We start from the raw sequence: 22,534 nt of genomic DNA on the forward strand, positions 1-22,534 counted from the left end.
TTTTTTTTTTTTTTTTTTTTTTTTTTTTTTAAGGCGTTGCCCTTTCCAACGAAGGCGTCGAGCACGTGCGTGCGGAGGTAGAGTTTGGCGCGCGCGCGTATGCACATGTATGTGTGTGAGAGAGACCAGAAGAGAAAAAAAGCAGTCGAGCGCCGCGAGCAGCAAGCAGGAAGACCGAAGAGGACACAGAGAAGCAGCGTGCGGGCGTGTCGCATCGTGCAACAGTACAAGGGGTAGTGCACGTGTGTGCTGTTTGTCTACGTGTACTTGGTGCTTCGCGGACGTAGGTGTGCGCGCGCCTTGCGAACACGCACACAACACATCGCTACAGATACGCACATGCATCTCACATTCGATGGACAGGATGGGTGGGGAGGCGGGTGTGAGGGTGCTCTTTTAGCCCCCTCCCCAAGACGAGAGGGGCCTGCTGTCGCCGAAGCACCGACAGCGATGGGCACACGACATATGTGCTTACTCCCGCTACGCGCACTCCTCTCTTCTCCACGCGCAGCCACACCACTCTCACACGCGGCTGTCAATGGGCGATACGAGAAGCTGACCGAAAGTCACTCGCCCGCTCACACACACACACACGCCGGATATGCGCCCATGGGAGTGGGTGGGAGATGGGAAGAAGCTGTTTTGCAGTTGAACACGTTGACCCACCACCCTGTGCCACTCACGGTCCTTTTTTGTTGTTTTCATTTTTTTTCGTTCATCACTTTCTTCGTTACAGTCATGCGCATTCCTTCGGGAATAGAGAGAAAGAAGGAGGAGAGGGAGGGATAGCCTTTGATCACCAAGACGCGCAGGTAACTACATCCAACAGCAACCTAGAGGTATAGCCATCTGCACCGACGAAGAGGAAGGAAAGGATGAGAGGGGGGAGGAGGGGACGGCGGTGAACAAGTGAAGGGGTGAAAGCAAGCGAGTCGTGCACACATTTTTGTTGTTGAATTTCCTTCCGTCCTTTCTTCTGTGGGTATCACACACGAGAAGAAAATGCGAGAGAAGAGAAGACGGTAACACGCACGCACACGCACAAAGAGTCAACCTGTAGTGAAAGGGGCGGAGAGACAAATATGGGTAGCGGACGGAGACGAGGGGAAACAAAAGAGGAGGGCAGGCATACCACCACAGAGGTTGACGAGGGCGTGTTGAGGAGGACGCTGCAGTTTAGGGAGGGGGGTAACACTGAATTTAGAGAAAAGGAGATGAGCGCACAAGGTAGCTGCTACGAAAGGTGAAAGGGCGGTGATGGGAAGATGAGGCGATAACGGTAGAAGATGGCGAGTCAGCCGGCAATAGCCAGCTTCGATATATGCGAACCTCTGCGATTACCAGTCCGCCTTATCCATGTGTCAACATGTCCTCTACTCGCTCCTGAACTCTGTTTTTGTGCATTTTCCCTTGTCTCTTATCCCTCCCCATTCTATCTTGCCTCATTGCGCGTGTGTATCGACATACATTTCTCTGTATCATATATAATCTTTTTTTTTTCGTTGCTGTGTTGCTCACTTTCGCTGGAGACATCATCGCGAGTGCGCCTTCGAGGAATACAGCGGCAGAGAAGGAGAAAGACAACAAAGCATGGAATATGCGAAACGGGTGACTCTCCGTCCTGCTTTCGCACAACCTCTCCCCCGCACACATATATACATACGCACGTGCAGGACTCCGCTCGCACGGAAAACAGCCATATCATAATAAGCGGAACAAAACCGGGTAAGAGACAAAGTAGAACGAAAAAGAGAGGCAGAGGGAGGAGGAGGGACGATGCATGGGCACGTGTGAGCAGATACACATATATAGATCGATGTGTGCATGTATATATATAGAGAGAGAGATCGACACGCATGTGTATCTCTGTGTATAAGAGATTCACTAACACACGTCAGACTCCTCCTGCCCGCAATAAAAAGCCAAACGACGGAGAACCAATGAGGCGGTGAGGGAGTGAGGGTTGGCAGTGGTACAAAGAGAATAGTACGGCAGAGCTCACATGTGCAAAAAAAAAGGTAGCTCAAATGCCATCCGGCCACCGACGACTACCAGTTGCCCCCCCCCCTCCTTCCCTCCCCTCCCCGTGCGGCATTCCGCACTTTCAGTCTGCTCTTGGGGTGGGAGAGGGAGGGGGAGACAAGATCCAAGCGTATGAGACGGATCTGCAGGCATCCGGGACGGAGCGCCACCACCACCAAAAAAAAAAAGAACCAGCACACACGCACAGAGATGCGCGGCCAAGAGCCACGGCGCTTGGAGAAGTGAAGAAAAGTACTTCGCCCCAAACAAGAAAGCAAACACAGGCGCAGCCCGCTGACTACACAAGAAAACAAAATGCGAAGAGGTGCTGCGCGGCTTTTCGCACCCCACTTCGAGACGGCACAACGATCCTCGCAAGCATCGATCGCAGCACAATCAAAAAGCACTCGTTAGAAAAAGAGAGGGAGCACATACGCCGGCAGCAAACACAACTCAGCACACACTCAGTGAGCGCCTGCCAACTGCGCTGCTCTCGTACCTGAACAAAACCCCCTACATCTTGGCGCTCGCAGCGTCCTTGGCAGCCATGTAGCGCACCAGGTCCACCACGCGGTACGAGTAGCCCCACTCGTTGTCATACCACGACACGATCTTGAAGAACCGCCTCTCGCCGGGTAGGTTGTTCTGCAGTGTCGCCTTGGAGTCGTAGACCGAGCTGCGGTTGTCGTTGATGAAGTCAGAGCTGACGAGTTCGTCGTCGGTGAAGCCGAGAATGCCCTTCATGTACGTCTGCGCCGCCTTCTTGATGGCCTTGTCTATCTCCTGGATCGACGTGTCGCGCGTCGCGCGGAACGTCAGGTCCACGACGGACACGTCCGGCGTCGGTACGCGGAAGGACATGCCGGTCAGCTTGCCCTTGGTCGACGGGATCACCATGCCCACAGCCTTGGCGGCGCCGGTCGTACTCGGGATGATGTTCATGGCCGCCGCGCGGCCGCCGCGCCAGTCCTTCAGCGACACGCCGTCCACCGTCTTCTGCGTCGCCGTGTAGGAGTGGATGGTGGTCATCAGACCAGTCTCGATGCCGAAGTTCTCCTTTGTCAGCACATGCACGATGGGGGCCAGGCAGTTGGTCGTGCACGACGCGTTCGACACCACGTGGTGCGTCGTCGGCGAGTACTCGTGCTGGTTCACGCCCATCACGATTGTCTTGGCGCCGCCAGACGCCGGAGCGCTGATCACGACCTTCTTCGCGCCACCCTTGATGTGGCCCTCGGCCTGCAACTTGTCCGTGAACAGGCCAGTAGACTCAATCACGTAGTCCACGCCGAGCTTGCCCCACGGCAAATCCGCGGGGTTGCGCTGCGCCTTCACGCACTTGATGTGGTGGCCGTTCACCACAAGCACATCCGCCGTCTTCACGGACGGACTGCTCTTCACAGCCTCCACCGTGTACTTCGGGCGGCCGTGCACCGTGTCGTGCTTCATCTGGTACGCGAAGTATTCAGCATTCGTGCTCATGTCCACCACGGCGACGACGTCGATCTCGGTGCCGATAAGGCCCTGGTCACAGATGGCCTGGAACACCATGCGGCCAATGCGGCCGAAACCGTTGATGCCGACCTTGATGGGAGCCATTTTGTGGTAAGGGAGGGAGTGAGGGATGTTAGTTCGGTTGTGTTGAGAGAGAGAGAGAGAGCTTGTGTGCGATCGCGGTGCGTGCGGCGCCGTGACGGGGAGAGGGAGGGCGGAGGCGGAGGAGGAGTGGAAACAGAACCGGAGAGGCTGGTGAACGGGTGCCCGCCTAACATAGCGCGGAAAGCGGAAGGGGCCATGTACGCGTGTTGCATTCATGGTATGCTCAGGCTTCAGTGCTGCTGTTTCGCTCTTTATGGTTGTACAGTGTGCGGCAGCCAGGGGGCGGCTATGATGAGGTAATGTAGGGTGTGTCTCATTGTGGTTCGTGCGTTGCCCCTTGTGCTGACTTCAGTGTGCCGTTCGACGCGCTTCTCCTGCTCGCTTCAGGAGTAGACGTGAGGTTTATCGCTTTCTGTGATGCGTGCCCGACTTGCCGTCATTGCGGAGAAACCGAAATGGGTTTTCATGTCATTGTTCTCTGCCATAAACCTCCCCACACGCCCACATACATTCCTCTGCACAGACGCACGCAGCGTCGACACACACACACATGCACAACACAACACAGAAAGACATACTGGAGGCCATCGCCCCTCCCCCTTTCAACGGATTTGCTGTGCACACGTAACGACAGTGAAGCCCAATGGTGGCCTTTGCACACCCCAAGATGAAACAAACAAACACAAAAAGGAAGTTGTGATGCGTCAGAGTTTCGCCTGCTAAAGAGGAGCGAAGAGACGCTGTCACCTGAGGTGCATCCGCTGCGAGAGAGCTTAAGCAGGGTGGTTGCACTTGCTTGGTAAAGCTGTAGAGGCTCGGAAAGCGGGATTCAGGCACCCCTACGCTTGGCTCTCTGCGAGGTACGTCCAAGCTTTCCAAAACGCTACGGACCCGCGTTTCAATGTGGCTCGCTTGTAGCTAATCTCTTGCGGGTAGAAAACGTCGCGCATCCACGATTGCATCACTGCATGGACGTAGCTTCCGCGGCACAGCCGATACGCGGCGTTTTCAAGTATCACGGCACGTGCCACGAAGAGCGGATTGACTGTCCCAAACTCCTCCGTGACAGCGAGGGTGTTGGGCCCCAACTCTGCCACGGGACGGATACTGCCGGCGGCGAGATTGTACCCCGCGCTGGGGCCGCTTGTGGCGGTTTGGCTATTGTCGATGCGCGCCCCAGGGAATACTTTGCGGCATTTTTCTGCTTCTTGGCTGCTTTTCATCATCATCGTATCCACTCCGGTGGGACCGAGACCGGTATGCACGTCAAGATAGACTGCTTCGGTCGCTCCGGTGGCGACCGCGTGCTTTTTGAGCACCTCACGCAACACTGAAATGCTTTTCTGCTCTCTGTCGCCACCGTAGTTGATGCCTGCAGGATCGTGGTACTGGCCGGTAACGAAGGCGCGCTTCAGCTTGACGAATCCGTGGCGCGCCAGCGTCTTGGCGGCAACGTAGAGGAGCACGTAGCGGTCAATGAAGCGCGGCGGTGTCTGTGGCACGAGTAACGGTCGGAGATCTTCATAGCCTGCGATATTCGCGTCCCGCGCCTTCACCTCAGCCCACTCCTCGGTGGAAAGATAGTTGCGATTGAGATCGACGTTCTCCTCGTTGAAACGGCGGAAGTGGGCCATGCCGTGCGGATTCACGGCGTGCACAAAGAGAATGGACGGACCAGAGAGAGCAGTCTCGTTCCACTCTTGCAGCAGCTTCACTTGGATGGCGCTGCCCGTGAAGCCCTCAACCCCGTGGGTGCCACTGGTGTGCACCAGCAGCTTGTCCTTCCGCTTACCGGCAAAGAAGGCGGTGTCCATGTAGTATTCCTCGTTACCCCTCTTGGTGATGAGATGATGCTCAATCTGCGCGTGGGCAGCCTCAGCGGCGGCAAGGAACCGCTCCCGCGCCAGCTGATAGGAGGAGGAATAGTAAACCTCTGGACACTCTATTGCATTTGTGTAGTTGCCTGGGCACAGCATCGTCTCCTGAAGGGGTACCAGGTCGATAAACAACAGCCCCGTGATGATCACGAGAAACGCGGAGAGAATGAACTCGCACGATACAGCCATTATTCTAGTATGCGTGTGTGTGAGTGTGCGTCTGTGTTTGGACGCAATGATGCGCGTGACAGCGTGGAAGGCACGAAAAAAAAAACGCGGCGGCCGTACAAGCACACCCAAACGAGGATCAGCAGGCCAAAGGCACCCAGCCAGTTATAAACCCGGAGGCGGTCCCGCAGCAACAAGCGAGTAGGAAAAAGGAGAGAGGAGAAGCGATTTGGTACGACTGCGCATGCAGGAGATGCATGCACGACGCGATCAGAGATCCATGAAGGGTCACACGAGAGGCGAAAAGAAAAGCGAGGGGGATGAGCAGGCCCCTGCTACCACCACCGCTGTGCATAAGAAATGATTTCCGCTCACACGCGGACAGCATTTTCTTCGCTGTGGCCCTTCAGGGCTTTGTCTTTTAGTTTCTCTATTGGTGGCTCTGGCTGTGCCCATCATACACCGCGACCCACGCGCCTCCGTCACGTAGGAGGCTTTGCAAGATAGAGAGAGAGTAGCGTAGACAGAAAGAGACAGAACCAGGAAGTAGTGCAACCCCCACCCCCGAAAAAAAGAAGAAACACGTCTTCCCGCCTCCCCTTCCCGCCAGCCTCTGATCACCCCGACGACGCTCATGGGGCGCTCTTTCGTGGGGTGTGCATGTCTGTGCCGGACGAGGCGCAGGGAGAGTCCCCTCGCTCACAGGTAGGGGATGTCGTGGTGAAAGCGAAGTGTCATGACTCCGGCTCGCATACTCAGCTGCTTAGTGGCGCGCAGCAGCTCCGTCTGCGTTGCCTCCACAATGTGCATCAGCTGCACCTCCAGCACGTGACAGCGGTCCTTGGCTAGGGCCTCGTCGGTGCTCATGGCCAGGAAGCGCTGAAGCACTGCAGCGATGGCGGTGAAGAGTGGTTCCGGCAGTACCAGCGCTAAGGAGGCGAGGTGCTCATGGATGATGGAGAAAAACGTTCGACGTGCGTGTGCGGGGCACTCCTGTAGATCGCGGAGCGCACACCGCAAGTAGTGCAAATGAAGCAGTACGCGCACTTCGGGGTATCGGGCACTTAAGCTGTCAGCGCTGCTGGTTTCGTCGACCGATGAAACTAGAGACGCCGATGGCGACGGCGTCGTGGGGGGCATCAGCGCCGCATCCAAGACAACCTCGGCGGAGCGGGCCATAGAGCTCTGGGCCGCGCTCAGGGCAATGAAAGAGAGCAAGGGACGATCGTCCGGCCTAAAGTCCTTGACAGTGCTGATGGAGGACGAGTGACGTGGCGTCCCGCCGGCATGCGGGGGAGGAGAAAGGGTAGTCATCTGATGCGCTGGGAGCTGGTGCCAAAAAAAAAAAACAGGAAAAAGAAAAATAGTTTGAGGGGCAGTGGAGGTAGGCGAGAAAGGGCGCAAAGACAAAGAAGTTCGTAAACATGTACAACGGCGTGGCTGAGCTTGACGGAAGGGAAGGGGGCGGTTGGCGCGGCACCGGCGGGTCCGCATCGCCTCCGTCCGCCCGCCCGCACACTCCTCCGCGACTGCCACTTGCACCCATCACAAGGCGTCACGCCATTCGCAGACACTCCCTACTCCGCTGCGCCCATGTGTAGAGGTTCGAGCATTTTCTTTTTCGCTCGGCTTTCAGTGCTCTGACTGGCAACGTGCACAGTGGTCGCTGAGCACGTGAAGTCGCGAAGGTGAAAGCAAGAGAGCGGGAGACAGCGTGCAAGACGGCCCGTCTGCTTCCGTTTCCCATTGCTGCTGCTACTTGTGTCTGTGTGTGTGTGTGTGATATCTACTCGAGTGTCCTTCGACTCCTCTGCCTCTATCTTCTCTTTCAGGTGCACTCTAGTCTGCGCCGAGGTCTTGCAGGAGGCGCCAAGCCGGATGCTCAGCCCGAAACGCGTAGAGCGCTTCACCGCGCAACCCGCACGCTACCAGATCCAATTTGAGAGCCTGCTTGAGGTCCTCGGCGGCCTGCGGCACCTGATGCAGCTGCAGCCGTGACGTGCCGCGGCTGTAGTAGCTGCACGCTGTGGATGGCACCTCTGGTGCTAGCCGGATGGCCCGCGTGAAGTCGTCGACAGCGGCGTTGTACTTGCCGCACTTTTCAAAGCTGATTCCGCGGTTGTACAGCGCATGGGCGTTGACGGGGTCGGTGGCAAGGACCTCGGTGTAGTCTCGGACCGCATCCTCAAAGAGGTTCAAGCGTGCAAAGCAGTAGGCGCGGTTGTTGAGCACCTTCGTCGCCACGCCTGGATGTTCGCGCAACGCCCTTGTGTAGTCCTCGATAGCCGCCTCATACCGGCCCAGCTTTCGAAAGGCAAAGGCGCGGTTGGTATATGCCGTGTGACTGTGCGGAGCAAGCTTGATGGAGGCGCTGTAGTCGGCAATCGCCAGCTCCAGCTCGCCCATGTTGCGATAAGTGTAGCCGCGATTGTGCAGCCAGACGGGATTACGCTGGTCGAGGCGGATCGCCTCGGTGAAATCCGCCAAGGCTTTGTCGTACTGCTGCAGCTGATCGTACACGAGGCCACGGGCGTTGAGCGCGAAGGTCAGCTTTGGGCTGAGCCGCAGAGCACAATTGAAGTTTTCGACAGCCGCCTCCAGCCTCCCCAGCTTCGCCAGCGCTGCACCGCGATTGTGGTATGCGTTTGCGTTGCCGCTGTCGATCTGCAGCGCAGCTGCGTAGTCTGCCACCGCCTCCTCGTAGCGGCCAAGCTTACTGAAGCAGTAGGCCCTGTTGTAGTGCGACTTGAAGTGCTTCGGGTCCAACGAGATGGCGGTGGTGTAGTCGGCGATGGCGGCCGCGTAGGCACCCTGCTTCCGCTGTGTAAATCCGCGGTTGTGGAAGAAGTCGGGGTGGCGGTCGTCAAGCTCGATGGCGCGGGTGAAGGCCTGCATCGCGCGCGCGTGGCGACCCTTGTGATCGTAGCTGATGCCTAGGTTGTAGTGCGTAAACGGGTTGCGTGGGTCAAGATCCAAGGCGGCAGTATAGTCTTCGATGGCGCGCGTGTAGTTCTTCAGCTTGTCCTCGCAGAAGGCCCGGTTGAATAGTGCCTTGAAGTGCGTCGGCGAAAGCTCCAGCGCCCGTGTGTACATGTGGATGGCTGCCTCGAGCTCGCCGCGCCGGCGATGCTCTAGCCCACGCTGGTAAAAGTAATGCGCATTGAGGAGAAGCTGCCCAGCCGTTGCCAAGCGGGCGGCGGCGCAGCTGCCCTTACTCTGCTGCCAAGTCTCTGCCTCCAGCACGTCGTCCGGCAGCCACTCCTCGCCCTCGCTGTTGCTGGAACTCAGTATACACGTCGGGTCCATCGCGGCGAGCATGCCGTGCCCATTCTCGGGGTTCTCGTGGCGGGTACTGTAGGAGGCGGCGATCTCGTGCGTTCGAGCCGCGCTCACGTCCTCGACCGTCTCGTCCACTTCCATAACGCTGCCGTCCAGCAACGATTCGGTGCTGGAAGAGACGCTGGTCAAGTTATCGTGGCTGTGGTCTGAGAAGCCCTGCGAGATTCGGCGGCCGAGAATCGCTGAGAGGGTCGTCGCGCCGGCGCCCGCGGCAGGCATCGTGTACTCTGACAAGGACACCGTCGCCACAGCGCTGTCCGAGGCCTCATTCATGGGCATACACCGACTACTGCTCGCCATGGCGCCGCGTGTGGAGACCGGTGAGCATGGGGCTGACTGCTCTGGCGCGAGAGGCCCGTCAGTGAGCTGCGCCTTTTCTGATGCAGGTGTTGGCACGTGCTGCCGCAGCGGCGAGACTGCGTTGGAGGGCGGTCGGACGGCAATGCTGCAAAGCGGGAGAGGGCTCAGCCTTGGCCGCGACGACGCGAATCGCATACGTCGTGGTTGTTGCTGCGCCGAACAGCAGCGACGCTCTCGGTACCGGCGAAGGTTCTCCTTCTCTCTTCCCACCTCGTCCAGCTGCAGCGCCGCTTCGTAGTCAGCGATGGCGTTGAAGAAATCATCGAGTTGCGCGTGACACGCGGCCCGCTCGTAGTGGGCCCGCCGATGACCTGGCTTACGCTGCAGCACCTCCGTGAAATCGGCTACGGCATCCTTTACTTGTGACAGGCGAGCGCGGCAGACACCTCGGTAGAAGAGAGCCTCTGTGAGGCTGTCAGCTGCCGCACCTGCGCTGATGCCGTGGGCAGTACGATCAATTTCCTGGATCCAGTCATCCAAGTCCGCGCAAGCCGACGCGTAGTCATGTAACTGCACATACGCCTTGGCTCGAAGTAGTCGAGTGAGGCGCGTCTCGGCCCCTCGCTTCAGCAGATCGGTGTAGTGCGCGACAACGTCCACTGGTGGCAAGCACGGGTTGTAGTGAGAGACAGGGACGCGGGAGGAGGTAGTGGCGCCGGTCAAGGACGACGTGCTCGTGTGCATCCCGATTCCGTGGTGGCCACCATCAAGGGGGGAATACAAGCAAAGGCGAGAGAGACAAAAGCACAGGAAAGAAGCGCATGCGAAGATGGGTGGGCGACAGAAGAAGCGGAAACACGCAATAGATTCCCACCACGCCCACCCACCCACACGAGCGCGCTACGGATGGTGCTGCTGGCGGCCGCACTTGACAGACCGCACGGCTCACTCTCGCTTTCCTTCCCTACAGAAACAGTTCCGCTTTGAAAAACAATACGCAAGACTGAGCAAGAGAGCCACCGCAGGCAAGAAGGACGATACGGAAGTGCTCGGTGGTGACGGCGAGCTGTGCGAATGGACAAGGGAGAGAGGCCGAGGCAAGAGACAAGGAGGTGCCCACCTCTCACTGGCCACAAATGGGAAGCAGCTGACAAAACTAAAGCAGAGGAAGGGAAGGAAGAGAGATGGTGTCGACCGTGATGGTGACTGAAATGCCGCGCAAGGTGTCACCGCCTCAATGAGGCAAAAAGCGATAACACGTAGGCACGCAAACGGAGAAGTACGCAGAGATGGATGCAAGGATGTTTCACTCCCTTCTGAAGGATGCGGCTTTCGCCCAGGGATGCGAAAACGAGATACCTTTCCTCTCTGCCTCCTCCCGGCGCGTGTGCTCGTGCGGAAGAAGGGGTACGGGGGGGGGAGCACTCCTGACAACCAAGGGCGCACCTCGTTTGTGCGCCCCACAGCAAGCCGTCGAGGAGCTGGAAGAGTTGAGGCGCGAGGAGAGGGTTGTGCGGGTGGGCAACGATACACGAAGGCGTGACGGCCTCTTTGTCTTTTTTTTTTCGTGGTTGCGCGGCGCTTCGTATGTGGGTTATGTAGGTGATGGCCAAAAGAAGTGCCGATGTGCACGCACATCATCATATCGCCCGTGAACGCACAGTAGATGAGGAAAACTGGAGAATGATATACAAAAAGAAAAACGAAATAAAGGAGGTCAATGGAAAGAACACAAGAGCGTGCATGCGCCATAAGAGCATAGACGAGGAGGAAACCGGTGTAGCGAAGCGTCCAGAAAGTAATGCAGTGCGCACTTGTCCATCGACCCAGCCAGCCGCCAACGTCATCGCTCGTGATGTGCAGAGGCAGACGGACAAAGAAGGTGCCGCTATGGTGCCTGTGTGTCATTATGCGAGGAGATGCAGCAGTGCTGCGGCTGCCCATCACCGCTGCCGCCTGTGCAAACACAGTGTAGTCGTTTGTTTCTTTCAGATTTCTGTGCGGTTGTCAACAAACACCATCACCGAAAAAACGGAAGCTGCTCTCCGAGAGAAGATGGGTCGGCGCCGATAGATACCACGGGTATCCGTTACTCAATCCCTCACCGTGTCGACGGGGCGGCGTTTGCGAGCTGCACCATGCGCGAGCTGTTCGCCTCCCGCCCTCCAACGTGGTCAATCACCGATTTATCTGTAGTAATGCCGCTATCGTAGCCAACGGAGACGACAGAGCTGCCGCGCACAAAGAGAACGGCAGCGTAGCACTCACGGGCTGTTTCATGCACCCCGTCGCGATTGCGGCGGCGCTTGAGAATGCGCTGACGCTCCACATCGGTGAGGATGAGATTTCCGCAGCTGCTCAGCGAAACGAGGCGGCCGATCAGGACGCTCGCGTCATCCAGCGTCACCTTCACGCGGTTACCGACGTACATGACGAGGTTCCGTTTCTCGACGGCCACCACCGCACTCGACGCAGCGGTTGTAATCATGGTGCTTATTCTTTCCCCCCTTTCTTGCGTGTGTTGGTGTGTGGGTTCTCTCGTGGCGCCAAAGCAAGGCAGTGATGGGCCTTCGATGGGCTCTTGATGCGTTGTTTCCTTCGACCGCACAATCACGCAAACACGGTAGTGATAGAGCACCCGGCAACCGTGGAGCAAGCTGCGGGGAGGATAGGGGGAGGACCTGAGCCGTAAGAGGGGGTGCCGCCTGACCATGACCCGTGCACACCACACGCAGACAATGGCACAAAAGGAGAGTGCGAGCGCAGCATTGGAAGAAGAGGAAGAAGATTGCATGTCGGGCCAGGAAACAGAAAATCCGATCGGGCGGTGGCGCGAAGAGGAAAGGGAGGCGCAACATACGCACTCGCTCTTTATGTGCGTGCATGCCACCTCTCTTTGTGCGCCCAATCGGCCGGCACCGAGAGGATGACATGCACTGCGCATGTGTGTACAAAACGCGCGCGATCGATGCAGTTGAGTGGGCACGTTGCCTTTGTGTGTGTGTGTTTCTTTTTTTTTTGTCTCTCCGTCTTTTTTTTTCCATTCGGTCGCGCCTTTTAACCATTTCTTTCATTCGGCGTGCTTGTTGTCGCCGTACGTTGCGCTCGTGCGCACTTCCACTTCCCTCCCCCTCCCCAAGCACACAAATCGGCGCGGTGGGGCGGAGCAGCAGAAGATGGAAGCAGAGAAACAAGGAGCGACAGCGAAGGAGGTGGCACGGGAGCAGAGGAGACAGACAAATGAACATACAAACCGATGAACATGGGCAGGGGGTGGGTGGGCGCGCGAGAGAGTAAGGCAGCAACACAGATACCGGACAAACGAGCAGTTGTTTTGCTTGTCTCGTTCCGCATTGGCGGCAGCTGCGTCCTCTCATTCACCATCGCCCATGCGCAGAACATTATGAGAGAGCTTGGCAGACGGAAGAGACTGAGGTGTGCATTGTTGTGTGTGTGTGTGTGTGCATGGATGTACATACATGAGGGTATGGGTGTGTATGCATACATGTGTATGTGCTTAGAGGTTTATGCGTGTATGTACGTCTATGTTGCAAAGCATGCGCCGCGGAGACACAAACGAGGAAAGCAGGAGTGGCCCTCCACGTGCACAGGCAAGAGAAAAGAAAGGACGGCAGCTGGGCGACGCAGAAAGGCAGGAAGGGGAGGGGGAGCAAAGTGCGGGAGTGCGCATCTACTAATCGTCTCCCCGATCCAAGGGTCAAGGGGAGAGGGAAGACCGCCCGTTGCGTGAGCCGCCAAAGGTACCAAAAACGGTGTCACGAGAGAGAGGGAAGGAGGTTACGCGGCCGCCAGCGAGAAACCTCTTGGGCGTTTGAAGCAGAAAGGGGGTAAGGGGACAGGGGGCGTCGGGATTCGTTTTCTCTTGCTTCTCCTTCTGTGACGTGTCCTTTCTGCTTGCGTTTACTTACCGCTGCCGTGGCAGGGATGGAAGAAAGGGAGGGAGTGGCTTAAACGAGAGAAGCAAGAACCGAACGCCCACACCCACACACACAAACACGATCTCGTCAGCGGCAGCGGACGACTCGTTTTACAGTCACCGCCGTCAGCATGAAACCACTGAAAGGCAGCAGAAAAGGCAGCAAGCGCCGCGGTTACTTTTTGATCTTGGAGGCTGGCGCATCCCTCTTGCTGCTGCTGCCCTTGCTGTTGCGGGTGCGCGCAGAGGCCGACGGGGATGGCGATGTAGCACTGTGCAGCTCTAACTCGTCCGTGTGGCGGCGCTGACGCGGGGCGAGGAAGGCCTGTCCGCTTTCCATCGCGATATCCTCCAGACGCTTTGGCGGGGCCGGTGGGAAGATGCTCTTCTCCTTGCCGGCCTGCTTCCGTTTCGCCTCCTTCATCCGCTCCTTCTTCATCTTGCGCACGGCCTTCTGCTTCTCCTTGTTCGGCTGCGTCTTCTTGTAGACGGGAATGAAACGGGACCAGTCCTCGTGCTTCATGTCCTCGCGCTTGCTCAGCTCGCGCTTGATCAACAGCTGTTTCAGGCCATAGATGGGGTGAATGTTATTCATGCAGTCCTCGACGATGCTCCGGACCATCTGCGTCCCCTTCACGGGGCCCATCACCGCAACCGTTTTACCCTGCACGAGGACGTAGCATCCGGTTAGAATTTCTAGTGCTTTCAGGGTCTGCGCCTGTGGTCCGATCAAGCGATCGCGTCGCTTCACAAAGCGCCGCACGCTGCCGCCCTTGACGGAGATGTTGATAATATCACACGTGATGTCGGTCTGAAAGATCTTCTGCGCCTGGGCAAGAGGGACGTTACGGGCAAGCAGCTTGATGAAGTCGCGGGCGTCGATGATCGCGTACGGGTCCCAGGTGCGGCGTGTCGTCGCCACCGTCATGCTGCCCTCCAGCAGATCGAGCTTGCCGACGAGCTGATGCTGCCCGAGCAGCTCCTCCACCGCGGGCCAGATGCTCTTGATATAGCTCTCCAAGTAGGACGGGAAGAGTGTGGCAAACGTTGTTTCATCCACGCAGCACGCGCCCCCCGGCACGTCTTCCTGCGTCAGCTCCGGCACAAAGAACTTAGAGTTGCTGTTTGTTGCGGCGGCCATGATGAGGCGAGAGTGGTAGCTGGCCTTCGAACGAAAGAAAAGGGGGAGAGAGAAAGAGAAAGAGGGCGTCTACACCGGTGGGATGGGTTGAGGGGCGTGTGCGAGCTCGTGAAGCACGTCCGCTCTGCACGCACGCGAGCGGCAGCTGATGGCTGTGCAGAAGGAAATCAATACACACACAAACGCACACCCAAAGGGAAGAAAGCAAGATGGGAAAGCGTGCGCGGGTGTGTGGTGTTTTGGTTGTAACGTCAATACACGCGCACACGCGTGTGTGTGTGTGTGCGTGGACACTGGTGCAGGGGAGGTAGCGCGTTGTACGCTGTATCTATATTTATATATTCCCATAAGCACATGCGGTGATCGTGTGAGAGCGCGTTGTCGAATCACAATGTCGGAGAGGGAGAGAGGAGGGGCAGGTGAGCATCGAGATGGGCAGCAACGTGGATGACAGCGAATGGGGAAAAGCAAGAGAGAGGCAGGGGAGGGGCAGTTAAAAGGTAGCCGCCTCACTCCTCTCCAAGTCGCAGTTGTGCATGACCTCTGCAGGCGAGCATCACAGAAGTTAGCGAGTGTAAAACTGTCGCGAGGGCGGCCGCCACCCGAGTTCCCCACCCCTAGCGAATACTCTCCGTTGTGTGTAATGGGGGGAGGGGCAGGGCTTTGCTTGGCTACAGAGACGTGCCCCTCCGCCGGCAAGGACAACGCTACCGTAGACACAGAAGAGATCGACTCGCACGTACTCCGTCGCGTTCCCCCCTCCCTTTTCCCCACTTATGCAAGAGTGACAGCAAGACGGCTGCTGTGATGGTCTCTCCCTCACCTCTCCGGTTTCGTTCATGAAACAGAGAGAGAAAGACAACTTCGACCAGTGGCACCCAACATGTAGCAGGACAGCGACGGTGGATTAGGCAGTCACAAGGATGCGCCTCCGGGGTCGGCGTAGAAGACAAGGGTGTGCTGCGTGCAAGCACGCGCACGCGCACGTTCACACCGGGAAATTCATAAGATGACTAACACGCTTGAACAGCATGACTAGGCAAGGCCTAACCCTCACCCCCGAGATGGCTACATAGAGCCCCCATACGCGCAACTGGCGGCGGCGGCGTTCGGGGGGGGGAGAGGAGGGGAGAGGGGAGTTCTGTGCATTCTCCTCTGCTCGCGCGTGTTTGCCCCACCCGGCTGAGCCTCGTCACTCAAACTCCCACCCGCCCTGCTCCGTCGCTTTTAAAATGCGGGCAGGGACGATCACCTCATTCTCAGCCGGCTCTACTACCTGATCATCATCTAAGGGCACGGCGTAGTCGCCGGCCGGTGAGGCCACGTGCACCGAGTTGAAAGGACGCTGCAGCAAACCCGCCAAGGTCTTACGCACATCGCCGTAGCGGCCGCCCTTCGGACAAGCGACAAACACAACCGTATTTTTGCTCTCGCACCGCACGGAGCAGGCAAAGTCCTGAAACAGCTTCGTTTGATCCATCCTTCTTTATCGGGTGTTCGTATGCGTGTGGGTGGAATATATGAAAAGAAGCAGAGCGAGACTCGCGCGCGTGTGCGCGGGGTGCCCGTCGCTGTGTGTTTGTGTGTTTTTGGCACTGCACGCTTGTGTGTCTCCGAAGATGGCTATCGATCACCACACAGTCTAGTTCACTCGCGACTAAGAACGCCGTGGTGACCACATGCACACACGAGTAGGAAAGGCAAGCGAGAAGCAACGCAGCTTCCATGGAGACGCAGCGAGAGACACCGAGAGCCAGGGGAGGTTGCGACGTATTCACGCCAGTGGAGTGCATGAAAGTGGGAAAAAAAAATGCCTCCTCAGCCTCAAGCGATGAAGGGGAGGAGAGAGGGAGATGCAGCAGAACTCGACCGCAAAGCCATCCCTCCTTCCTCAGACTCGATACAGCTGTGTGCGCAGGGCACGCTTCCTTTTTCATGCACGCCATGCGTCACGACTCTGGAGCACTCACACACTCAGTGCACTCGCTCTCTTGTTTTCCAGTGCGACCATCGCGCACTCTTCTCAACGAGCGGTTTTTCTTTTTTTCTTCCGTCTGTGAATTTATGCAAAGCAGGCCATTGGCAAACACGGGGGGGGGAGCATTGCACACACACACACGCAAGCAACCTCACCCTCCCGCAGACACACAAACTCGTCACGCCGGTGAATGCACGGGATCCGGCGTACCCATGACACCCTCACACAAATCCGGAAAGCCCCCCCCTCCTCCTCCTCCTCCTCCTCCCACCTCCCTCCTACGAAATAAAAAGAAAGATAAACAGAACGGGAGGGACATGCAAAGTACCGTCCTCAAACACCTGCACGAGGGGACAGAGGGGCCACAGGGCCATACTGGAGGAGCGCACCCCTACCATCGCGGTCACTGCCATTGCTGTCACAACGCCCAGCACTACCCACGGCGACACCACAGCATCGGCATGGCTCGCACGCAGAACTGCTTCACTGGTTGCACACATGCAGATCTGGTTTTCGACGACGAACAAGAAAAAGGGCAAGGGCACGCCAACGAGGAAGAGAGCCGGCAGATGCTTAATAATGAGGATAGTTGCATCCGGAGTGGTGGGAGGTAGCAGCGCACATGCTCCCGAATCAGCAGAAAAACACAAAACAGGAAAAGGAATCAGAGAGTGGCGTCCGAGCAACTAAGAGAACGATCCTGCGGCATGATGAGAGGCGGAGGACGTGGGGAAAACAAACGAGAAGGGGGAGGGTAAGCCACAGGCCAGGGAGACGTGGAAGGGAGGAGAGGGAGAGAGGCTTTGGTGATACGACACACACACACACACAAAAGGAAGAAGAAACATACTTGCACGCACACGTGCTCTGCACGAGCAAGAACATGACGCGCGCGTACGCGGTCCCTTTTTTTCTTGTGCAGATCCCTATCCCTCCTCTCCAAGGCGATCCCAACCCGAGCATACGTGCAAAACAAGAAAAAAGAGGCCGAGCTGAGACGCTGAGCGTCTTCAAGGGGAGGTGGCTCCTCTCAAGGCGGTGCCCTCGTGGCCAGTCTTGGACTCAGCCGAACGAGTTGGACTAGACGTGGAGAGAAAGGGCGTGGAAGCAAAGAGCTGGTCGCCGGCTAGCGGCATAAAGGACCGCGGCAGCGGCGTCGGTTTCGCGAGCGACAGGCCGTGCCGAGGAGCCGGAATAAGGGTGCCGATGGTGGCAGTCTGGTCTTGCGCATCGTCCTTCTGCACATCTTGGGGGCCCGCCCCACCGAGCCGGCTCGTGCTTACCGACACCGGTACAACGCGTTTTGTGGCCTGCAGGACCTTCATGCCTTCCACAAGCTCCACCATCTTGCGCTGGCGGCGCAGGTACTGCTCCGACAATGTTGCCGGCGCCACCGGGTCGGCGTTGTAGAGTATCGCCAGCACGTCATTCAGCGTCAGAAGGCCAGCCATGGCCCCGGAGGGGTCGTAGATAATTGCCATATTGGACGGCCCATTGCGAAAGGCGAGATAGGCATCGTAGAGGGACGCCTCCTGAGAAAGCCTCAGGACTTCGCGGAGGGAGTAGTCGCTCACCAGTGGCGGTGGGTCTGGATGAGAAAAACAGAGCGACACGAGCGAGTTTACGATGAGGACGCCAATGATGTGCCGGCGATCCTCACCAAAGTACACTGGCACACGGCTGTAGCCGGTGGTCAAGATGCACAGAATCGTTTCTCGATCGAGGCTGTCGTGGGAGGACAGCATGAAGGCGTCCTCCGCTTTTGTGCGCAGATGCTGCTGCACCGTGTCGGTCGAGAGCAGCATAGCCGCCTGCAACATCTTCACCTCCGAATCACGCAGCTGGCCCGGCGAACTCTTTTCCTTGGCGGTCTGCGCGCTCTCGCCGCCGCCATCGCCATCGCCCACTCGCACAGATGTGACCTCCATCATTGTGCTCTCCTCTTCGTTTTCGCCCAGCCGCGGACCGACAATCAAGGCGGCCAAATCCTCGCGGTCGAGCGGCTCCTCGCTGTGCCCCAGCACGCGGTCAAGCACCTTGCCCATCGGATAGCTTACTGGCGCTGTCACGATAATAGCGAACCAGATAGCGTGAATGAAGTAGGAGCACACCGGAATAGCCCAGCGGACAAAGACAGCGAGCGGCAGGACCTCGCCGGCGAAGAGGACAGCCGTGATGGACACGATGAGGGCGGTGATCTCGTCGAACATCGTCTCCAGGAGAATCGGCAGCGTCATGACGAATACGGCGTTCATCAAGACGAGCGCCACGAGAGTCCAGTGCTGCAATTTCAGCACAGCGAGCAGCGACTTGGCCTGCTGGCGCTCCTTAGGTGTGCCAGTGGTGCTGAGGACGCGGAGGAAGAGGCGGTCAATCGAAAAGAGCGCGATTTGGAGGCCGACAAAGAAGCCGGCACTCGCCACGCACACCACCGCCGCGACGCTGTACCAGAACATTTGCGTGCTACTCAGGCTCTCCTCCCCATGCCCGTCGGAGTGAGAGCTTTCCATGGCTCACACGCACGTTAGTGATACAGGTGTATGAGCCTGCCGCTGACCGCGTGCGTGTAGGAATAAGTGGAAGAGAAAGAGTGAAATGTACAGAAAGAAATCGACTCGCTCTGTCTTCTGCCTGATGTGCGCCGCTTGATGGATATACTTTTCCTCTTGCCTGCAGTACTGCTGCCGTTATGATTTCGCAGCCAGTCAAACCCTCAAAATCGACATGCACAAATCGAGCAGAGGGGCTTCAGCGGACCCACGTCCGACTCAGAGGCACAAAGAAACGCCGCGTCTCGCTGCGTGAATGTGTGTGTGTGTGTGTCTGTGTATGCCTATGCTGCTGTGAGACGATATTCATGCATCGCACCACGCAGCTGCCGGCTTCTCGGCTTCGGTGCGCTCGCACGACGGGATCACTGAGGCACCACACCGCTACTGCCCAAAAGGGGTAGTGGTAGTGGCAACACGGTAGGAACTTCAGCGGCGCAAGACACAGAATAGCCCGTGGGGGAGGGGGGGCCCTCGACAGCGGGGGAAGTTCAGGGACGAACGCGTGCGTTTCTACGGCACACGAAACACACTCGTGCACGCGCTTTCTCGGCGTGAGCTCCTGGCTGCAAAGTCTTTCTGCCGCCAGTGAGATCACGTAGGCTGCGGCGCGCGTGCGTACGCCGTTAGCGTACACTGCAGAAGGCACGCAAAAAAAAAGCAACCACGCAAGGCTAATCTAGTCGCATCGATGGCAGTGGCCCTGTACGTCAGCGAAACGGAAGAAAAGGCGGAAGCGATGAGCCCGAGAGCGGCAAACCAGCGAGGAGGTGTGGAGCGTCAATCGAAGCAACGAAATAAAAAAAGAATCTCTGGAAGAGAATGCACTGTATCGCAATACGCCAGCTCGCGCACAGAGAGACGAAAAAAGGGGCTGGGCGAATAGAATCCGCACCCAGACACACACACACACACAGCACACATGCCGCCGTAACCGCCAAGCAAGCGCCGGCATGAGAAGAGGAGGAGATGGAAAACAGAAGAGATGACGAACAGAAAAGGCGAAGCTGGCATGGAGTCGCGCCGCGAGGGCGCTTGCTGAGCTCCTTCGCGCGCGCACTTGGCAAGCACGGTACATCCTCCTTGATGCGCCTACACCGGAGAGTAGGGACAGTAATGGAGGGCCGTTCTGCACCACTGCACAAAAGCAAGTGGAGAAGGTGCATCATGTATGATGAGGAAACGCACATCAGTCCCTCGGACTCGCATTCAGCTCCCAAAGCACGACGCACAGTTCACAAGCGCGCGCGCACCGACACATACGCACGTCTGTTCCATCTTTTTTGTTGCAAGGGTTCATGTTGTTGTGCGTATCTTACCTTTTAGTCCCACCACTTGCTTTCTTTTTCCTTTCTTCTCTGTTCTCTTGCCCTGGCGCCTCGCTGCAATCTGCGATGGCGGAAGAGCGCGACAAGAGCACTGGTGCATCAACGCAGAGGGACACAAAATACACGCACAGACACGGATTCACGACAGCCATGTACCAACAGACAAAACAGAACGTCACCGTTGCAGCAAGCCCCAGCAACTGCCCTAGCACCACACCAGATGAACTTACTTACACTTTGATTTAACAGTGAACCCGCCCACCAAAAAAAAAAAAAACAAATACAGCCGGGTGGAAGGCATTGACCAACACAGAACAAGGAAAATAGAACGTGGCTGCGTGTTGCAGGACTTCATCCGACAGCATCCAGCCACGTTACTCTACTCGTCGTCCTTGTCATCGCCGTCGTCGCCGTCCTCCTCCGAGTCGTCCTCGTCGCTTTCGTCGTCGTCGTCCTCCTCCTCGACGACGATCAGCTCTGACTTGTCACCAGGCTTCATGAGGATCGACGGGCAGATCGAATGGCCCTCGATGAAGGGTCGCATGATGTGGTCCACGATGGCCCACATGTTCGACACGTCAATACCGAACTGTGTGGCGAGCGACGCGGGCGAGTAGGTCTGCACGGAGAGCACCTCGTGCTGCTTGTGGTCGAACACGCGCTGGCCCTTCTCCATTCTTTCCTCGCAGGTCACGAAACCGATTTTCATCAGCTTTGCGTCCGACAGTAGCGACAGCGCCGTCCAGCGAGCGATCTTGCAGCCGTTGTGCGCGTACTCGATGGGCAGGAAGGAGGCGGCGTTCTTCAGCAGGCCCTCGCGGCGCCACGACGAGTCCTTCTCGCTGACGACGCACTGCTCCAGCAGCGCGAAGCAGCGGACGCGGTCGTTCGTGCGCGGCATCAGTGCATCCACTTCGCAGCGCACGACGATGTCGTAGCGGTCCGGCGTGCCGTCGTGCATGATGTAGCGGCGGTAGCTGTACATGCGCGGCTGCTTGCGGGAGAAGGGGCTGCGGTTCGTCTTGATTTGTGCAAAGCTCTTCGCGCACGAGGCGCGCGCGAAGCAGTCGTACACCTTGGTCGACTCCTCGCCCAGGGAAGAGATGCGCTCGGCACGGTTGTCGGCGCCCTCGGACGGGCGAATCTCATGCCCGGCCGTCTCGCTCACCCACTGCTTTTCAATGTTGCTGTCCTCGCCCTTGACCAGGATCCAGATGTTGTTGTAGTTGAGCACGCGAATGTGCCACGGGTAAGAGGAGCGGGTGCACACCATCAGCAGTGACAGAATCTCATCCGTGACAACCACGAGCGGGTAGCGCTGCGCCTCGCCCATGATCTTGCGCAGCTCCGGATCCTCCGTGGTGAGCCCACGCATAAAGTAGTCCTCCTCGTACTTGGATTCGTCGAGCGGCAGCGGGCGTGCGCACGTGGCTGCCTCGATGCCGGTGTTGTAGATCGGTGGGGTACCATAGAGGCCGAGCTCGATCACCTTGGGTAGCGCGCTCATGCGGAGTTTCGTCATATCCGTCTGCTTCATCACGTGCTGCACCACAGCCATCGCAGAGGCGTTGTAAGTGTTTGGCAGCTCCGTCACCTTGCGGCGGTTGCGGCGCTGGTTGTTGTTGCGGCTGTCCTTGCCGCCCTTCTTGCCGGCCGCCAACTTCGCGTTACGCGGGCCGTTGTTGCGCGGGTTGAACATGACTGTCTTCTCGCGCTCCGTGCGCAACGCGTTGAGACGGGCGTTGTCCTCCACCTGCTTGAACGCCTTGCGCTTGTTGGCCGCCACGGCTTCGTCGTCGCTATCGCTGTCGCTCACATCCGCCTCTTTCTTGTAGGTGAACCAGTCCAGCGCCTCCAGCGGGTCCGCCTTGGAGTAGAGCTCGAAGGGGGCGCCGTCGTCCAGCTTCATCTCCTCCTCGGGAGGACCCCAGGAGAACTGGGGGTTGATGTACAGCTCGGGAAGCTCAAAAGACATTTTCTCTTCCGCTTAGGACGGTGCAAGCTATGCGCGCGTGCGTGTGTCCGTGCAAGCAGAAGCAGAACTGAGGAGGGGAGGGACGAAGCGCGGCGTGTGTGTATGTGTGTTATTTCACTTGGATGCGTGAAATAAAAGGGGGAAGATGGGGCTACTGCGGTTGTGCGTCCGTGCGTGGAGGTTGATGCAGGACAGAGGGGTATAGAGGGGGTGGCGGTGGTGCGCAGGGATGGTCAAGAGGAGGGTGGCAAGCGGACAGGTATGGACAGCGTTTTCGCACGAAGGGGGGATGCCGCCGTCTCTTCAGCTCGCAGGGTTGAA

At 57.9% G+C, this 22,534-nt stretch overlaps 9 protein-coding genes across 10 annotated transcripts; all 9 read right to left on the bottom strand.

Annotated features, from left to right (window-relative positions):
- Nucleotides 1-2,535: 2,535 nt before the first annotated feature.
- On the bottom strand, nucleotides 2,536-3,621 carry LDBPK_302990 (glyceraldehyde 3-phosphate dehydrogenase, glycosomal; the record flags this gene model as incomplete). Of its 2 annotated transcripts, none has more annotated exons than XM_024473481.1 (1): nucleotides 2,536-3,621. In XM_024473481.1, the coding sequence occupies one exon, from the start codon at nucleotides 3,619-3,621 to the stop codon at nucleotides 2,536-2,538; it is 1,086 nt and encodes a 361-aa protein (XP_024329252.1). Both variants share the same exon structure in this region, with proteins under 2 accessions (XP_024329252.1, XP_003863010.1).
- An 839-nt stretch (nucleotides 3,622-4,460) lies between these two features.
- On the bottom strand, nucleotides 4,461-5,687 carry LDBPK_303010 (hypothetical protein, conserved; the record flags this gene model as incomplete). The annotated part of the gene is made up of 1 exon (XM_003862964.1): nucleotides 4,461-5,687. One exon carries the CDS (start codon nucleotides 5,685-5,687, stop codon nucleotides 4,461-4,463), a length of 1,227 nt encoding a protein of 408 aa, XP_003863012.1.
- A 678-nt stretch (nucleotides 5,688-6,365) lies between these two features.
- On the bottom strand, nucleotides 6,366-6,980 carry LDBPK_303020 (hypothetical protein, conserved; the record flags this gene model as incomplete). The annotated part of the gene is made up of 1 exon (XM_003862965.1): nucleotides 6,366-6,980. One exon carries the CDS (start codon nucleotides 6,978-6,980, stop codon nucleotides 6,366-6,368), a length of 615 nt encoding a protein of 204 aa, XP_003863013.1.
- Nucleotides 6,981-7,505: 525 nt separating this feature from the next.
- Nucleotides 7,506-10,049, bottom strand: LDBPK_303030 (hypothetical protein, conserved; the record flags this gene model as incomplete). The annotated part of the gene is made up of 1 exon (XM_003862966.1): nucleotides 7,506-10,049. The coding sequence occupies one exon, from the start codon at nucleotides 10,047-10,049 to the stop codon at nucleotides 7,506-7,508; it is 2,544 nt and encodes an 847-aa protein (XP_003863014.1).
- A 1,357-nt stretch (nucleotides 10,050-11,406) lies between these two features.
- LDBPK_303040 (Lsm5p, putative) lies at nucleotides 11,407-11,793 on the bottom strand (the record flags this gene model as incomplete). Its single annotated transcript, XM_003862967.1, has 1 exon — nucleotides 11,407-11,793. One exon carries the CDS (start codon nucleotides 11,791-11,793, stop codon nucleotides 11,407-11,409), a length of 387 nt encoding a protein of 128 aa, XP_003863015.1.
- A 1,624-nt stretch (nucleotides 11,794-13,417) lies between these two features.
- LDBPK_303050 (hypothetical protein, conserved) lies at nucleotides 13,418-14,383 on the bottom strand (the record flags this gene model as incomplete). Its single annotated transcript, XM_003862968.1, has 1 exon — nucleotides 13,418-14,383. The coding sequence occupies one exon, from the start codon at nucleotides 14,381-14,383 to the stop codon at nucleotides 13,418-13,420; it is 966 nt and encodes a 321-aa protein (XP_003863016.1).
- Nucleotides 14,384-15,575: 1,192 nt separating this feature from the next.
- LDBPK_303060 (hypothetical protein, conserved) lies at nucleotides 15,576-15,863 on the bottom strand (the record flags this gene model as incomplete). The annotated part of the gene is made up of 1 exon (XM_003862969.1): nucleotides 15,576-15,863. The coding sequence occupies one exon, from the start codon at nucleotides 15,861-15,863 to the stop codon at nucleotides 15,576-15,578; it is 288 nt and encodes a 95-aa protein (XP_003863017.1).
- A 1,508-nt stretch (nucleotides 15,864-17,371) lies between these two features.
- LDBPK_303070 (hypothetical protein, conserved) lies at nucleotides 17,372-18,871 on the bottom strand (the record flags this gene model as incomplete). Its single annotated transcript, XM_003862970.1, has 1 exon — nucleotides 17,372-18,871. The coding sequence occupies one exon, from the start codon at nucleotides 18,869-18,871 to the stop codon at nucleotides 17,372-17,374; it is 1,500 nt and encodes a 499-aa protein (XP_003863018.1).
- A 1,746-nt stretch (nucleotides 18,872-20,617) lies between these two features.
- LDBPK_303080 (eukaryotic translation initiation factor 3 subunit 7-like protein) lies at nucleotides 20,618-22,213 on the bottom strand (the record flags this gene model as incomplete). Its single annotated transcript, XM_003862971.1, has 1 exon — nucleotides 20,618-22,213. The coding sequence occupies one exon, from the start codon at nucleotides 22,211-22,213 to the stop codon at nucleotides 20,618-20,620; it is 1,596 nt and encodes a 531-aa protein (XP_003863019.1).
- Between the last annotated feature and the right edge of the window lie 321 nt (nucleotides 22,214-22,534).

The sequence above is a fragment of the Leishmania donovani genome, chromosome 30 (genome assembly GCF_000227135.1).
Source record: "Leishmania donovani BPK282A1 complete genome, chromosome 30".
Classification (NCBI taxonomy): Eukaryota; Euglenozoa; class Kinetoplastea; order Trypanosomatida; family Trypanosomatidae; genus Leishmania; species Leishmania donovani.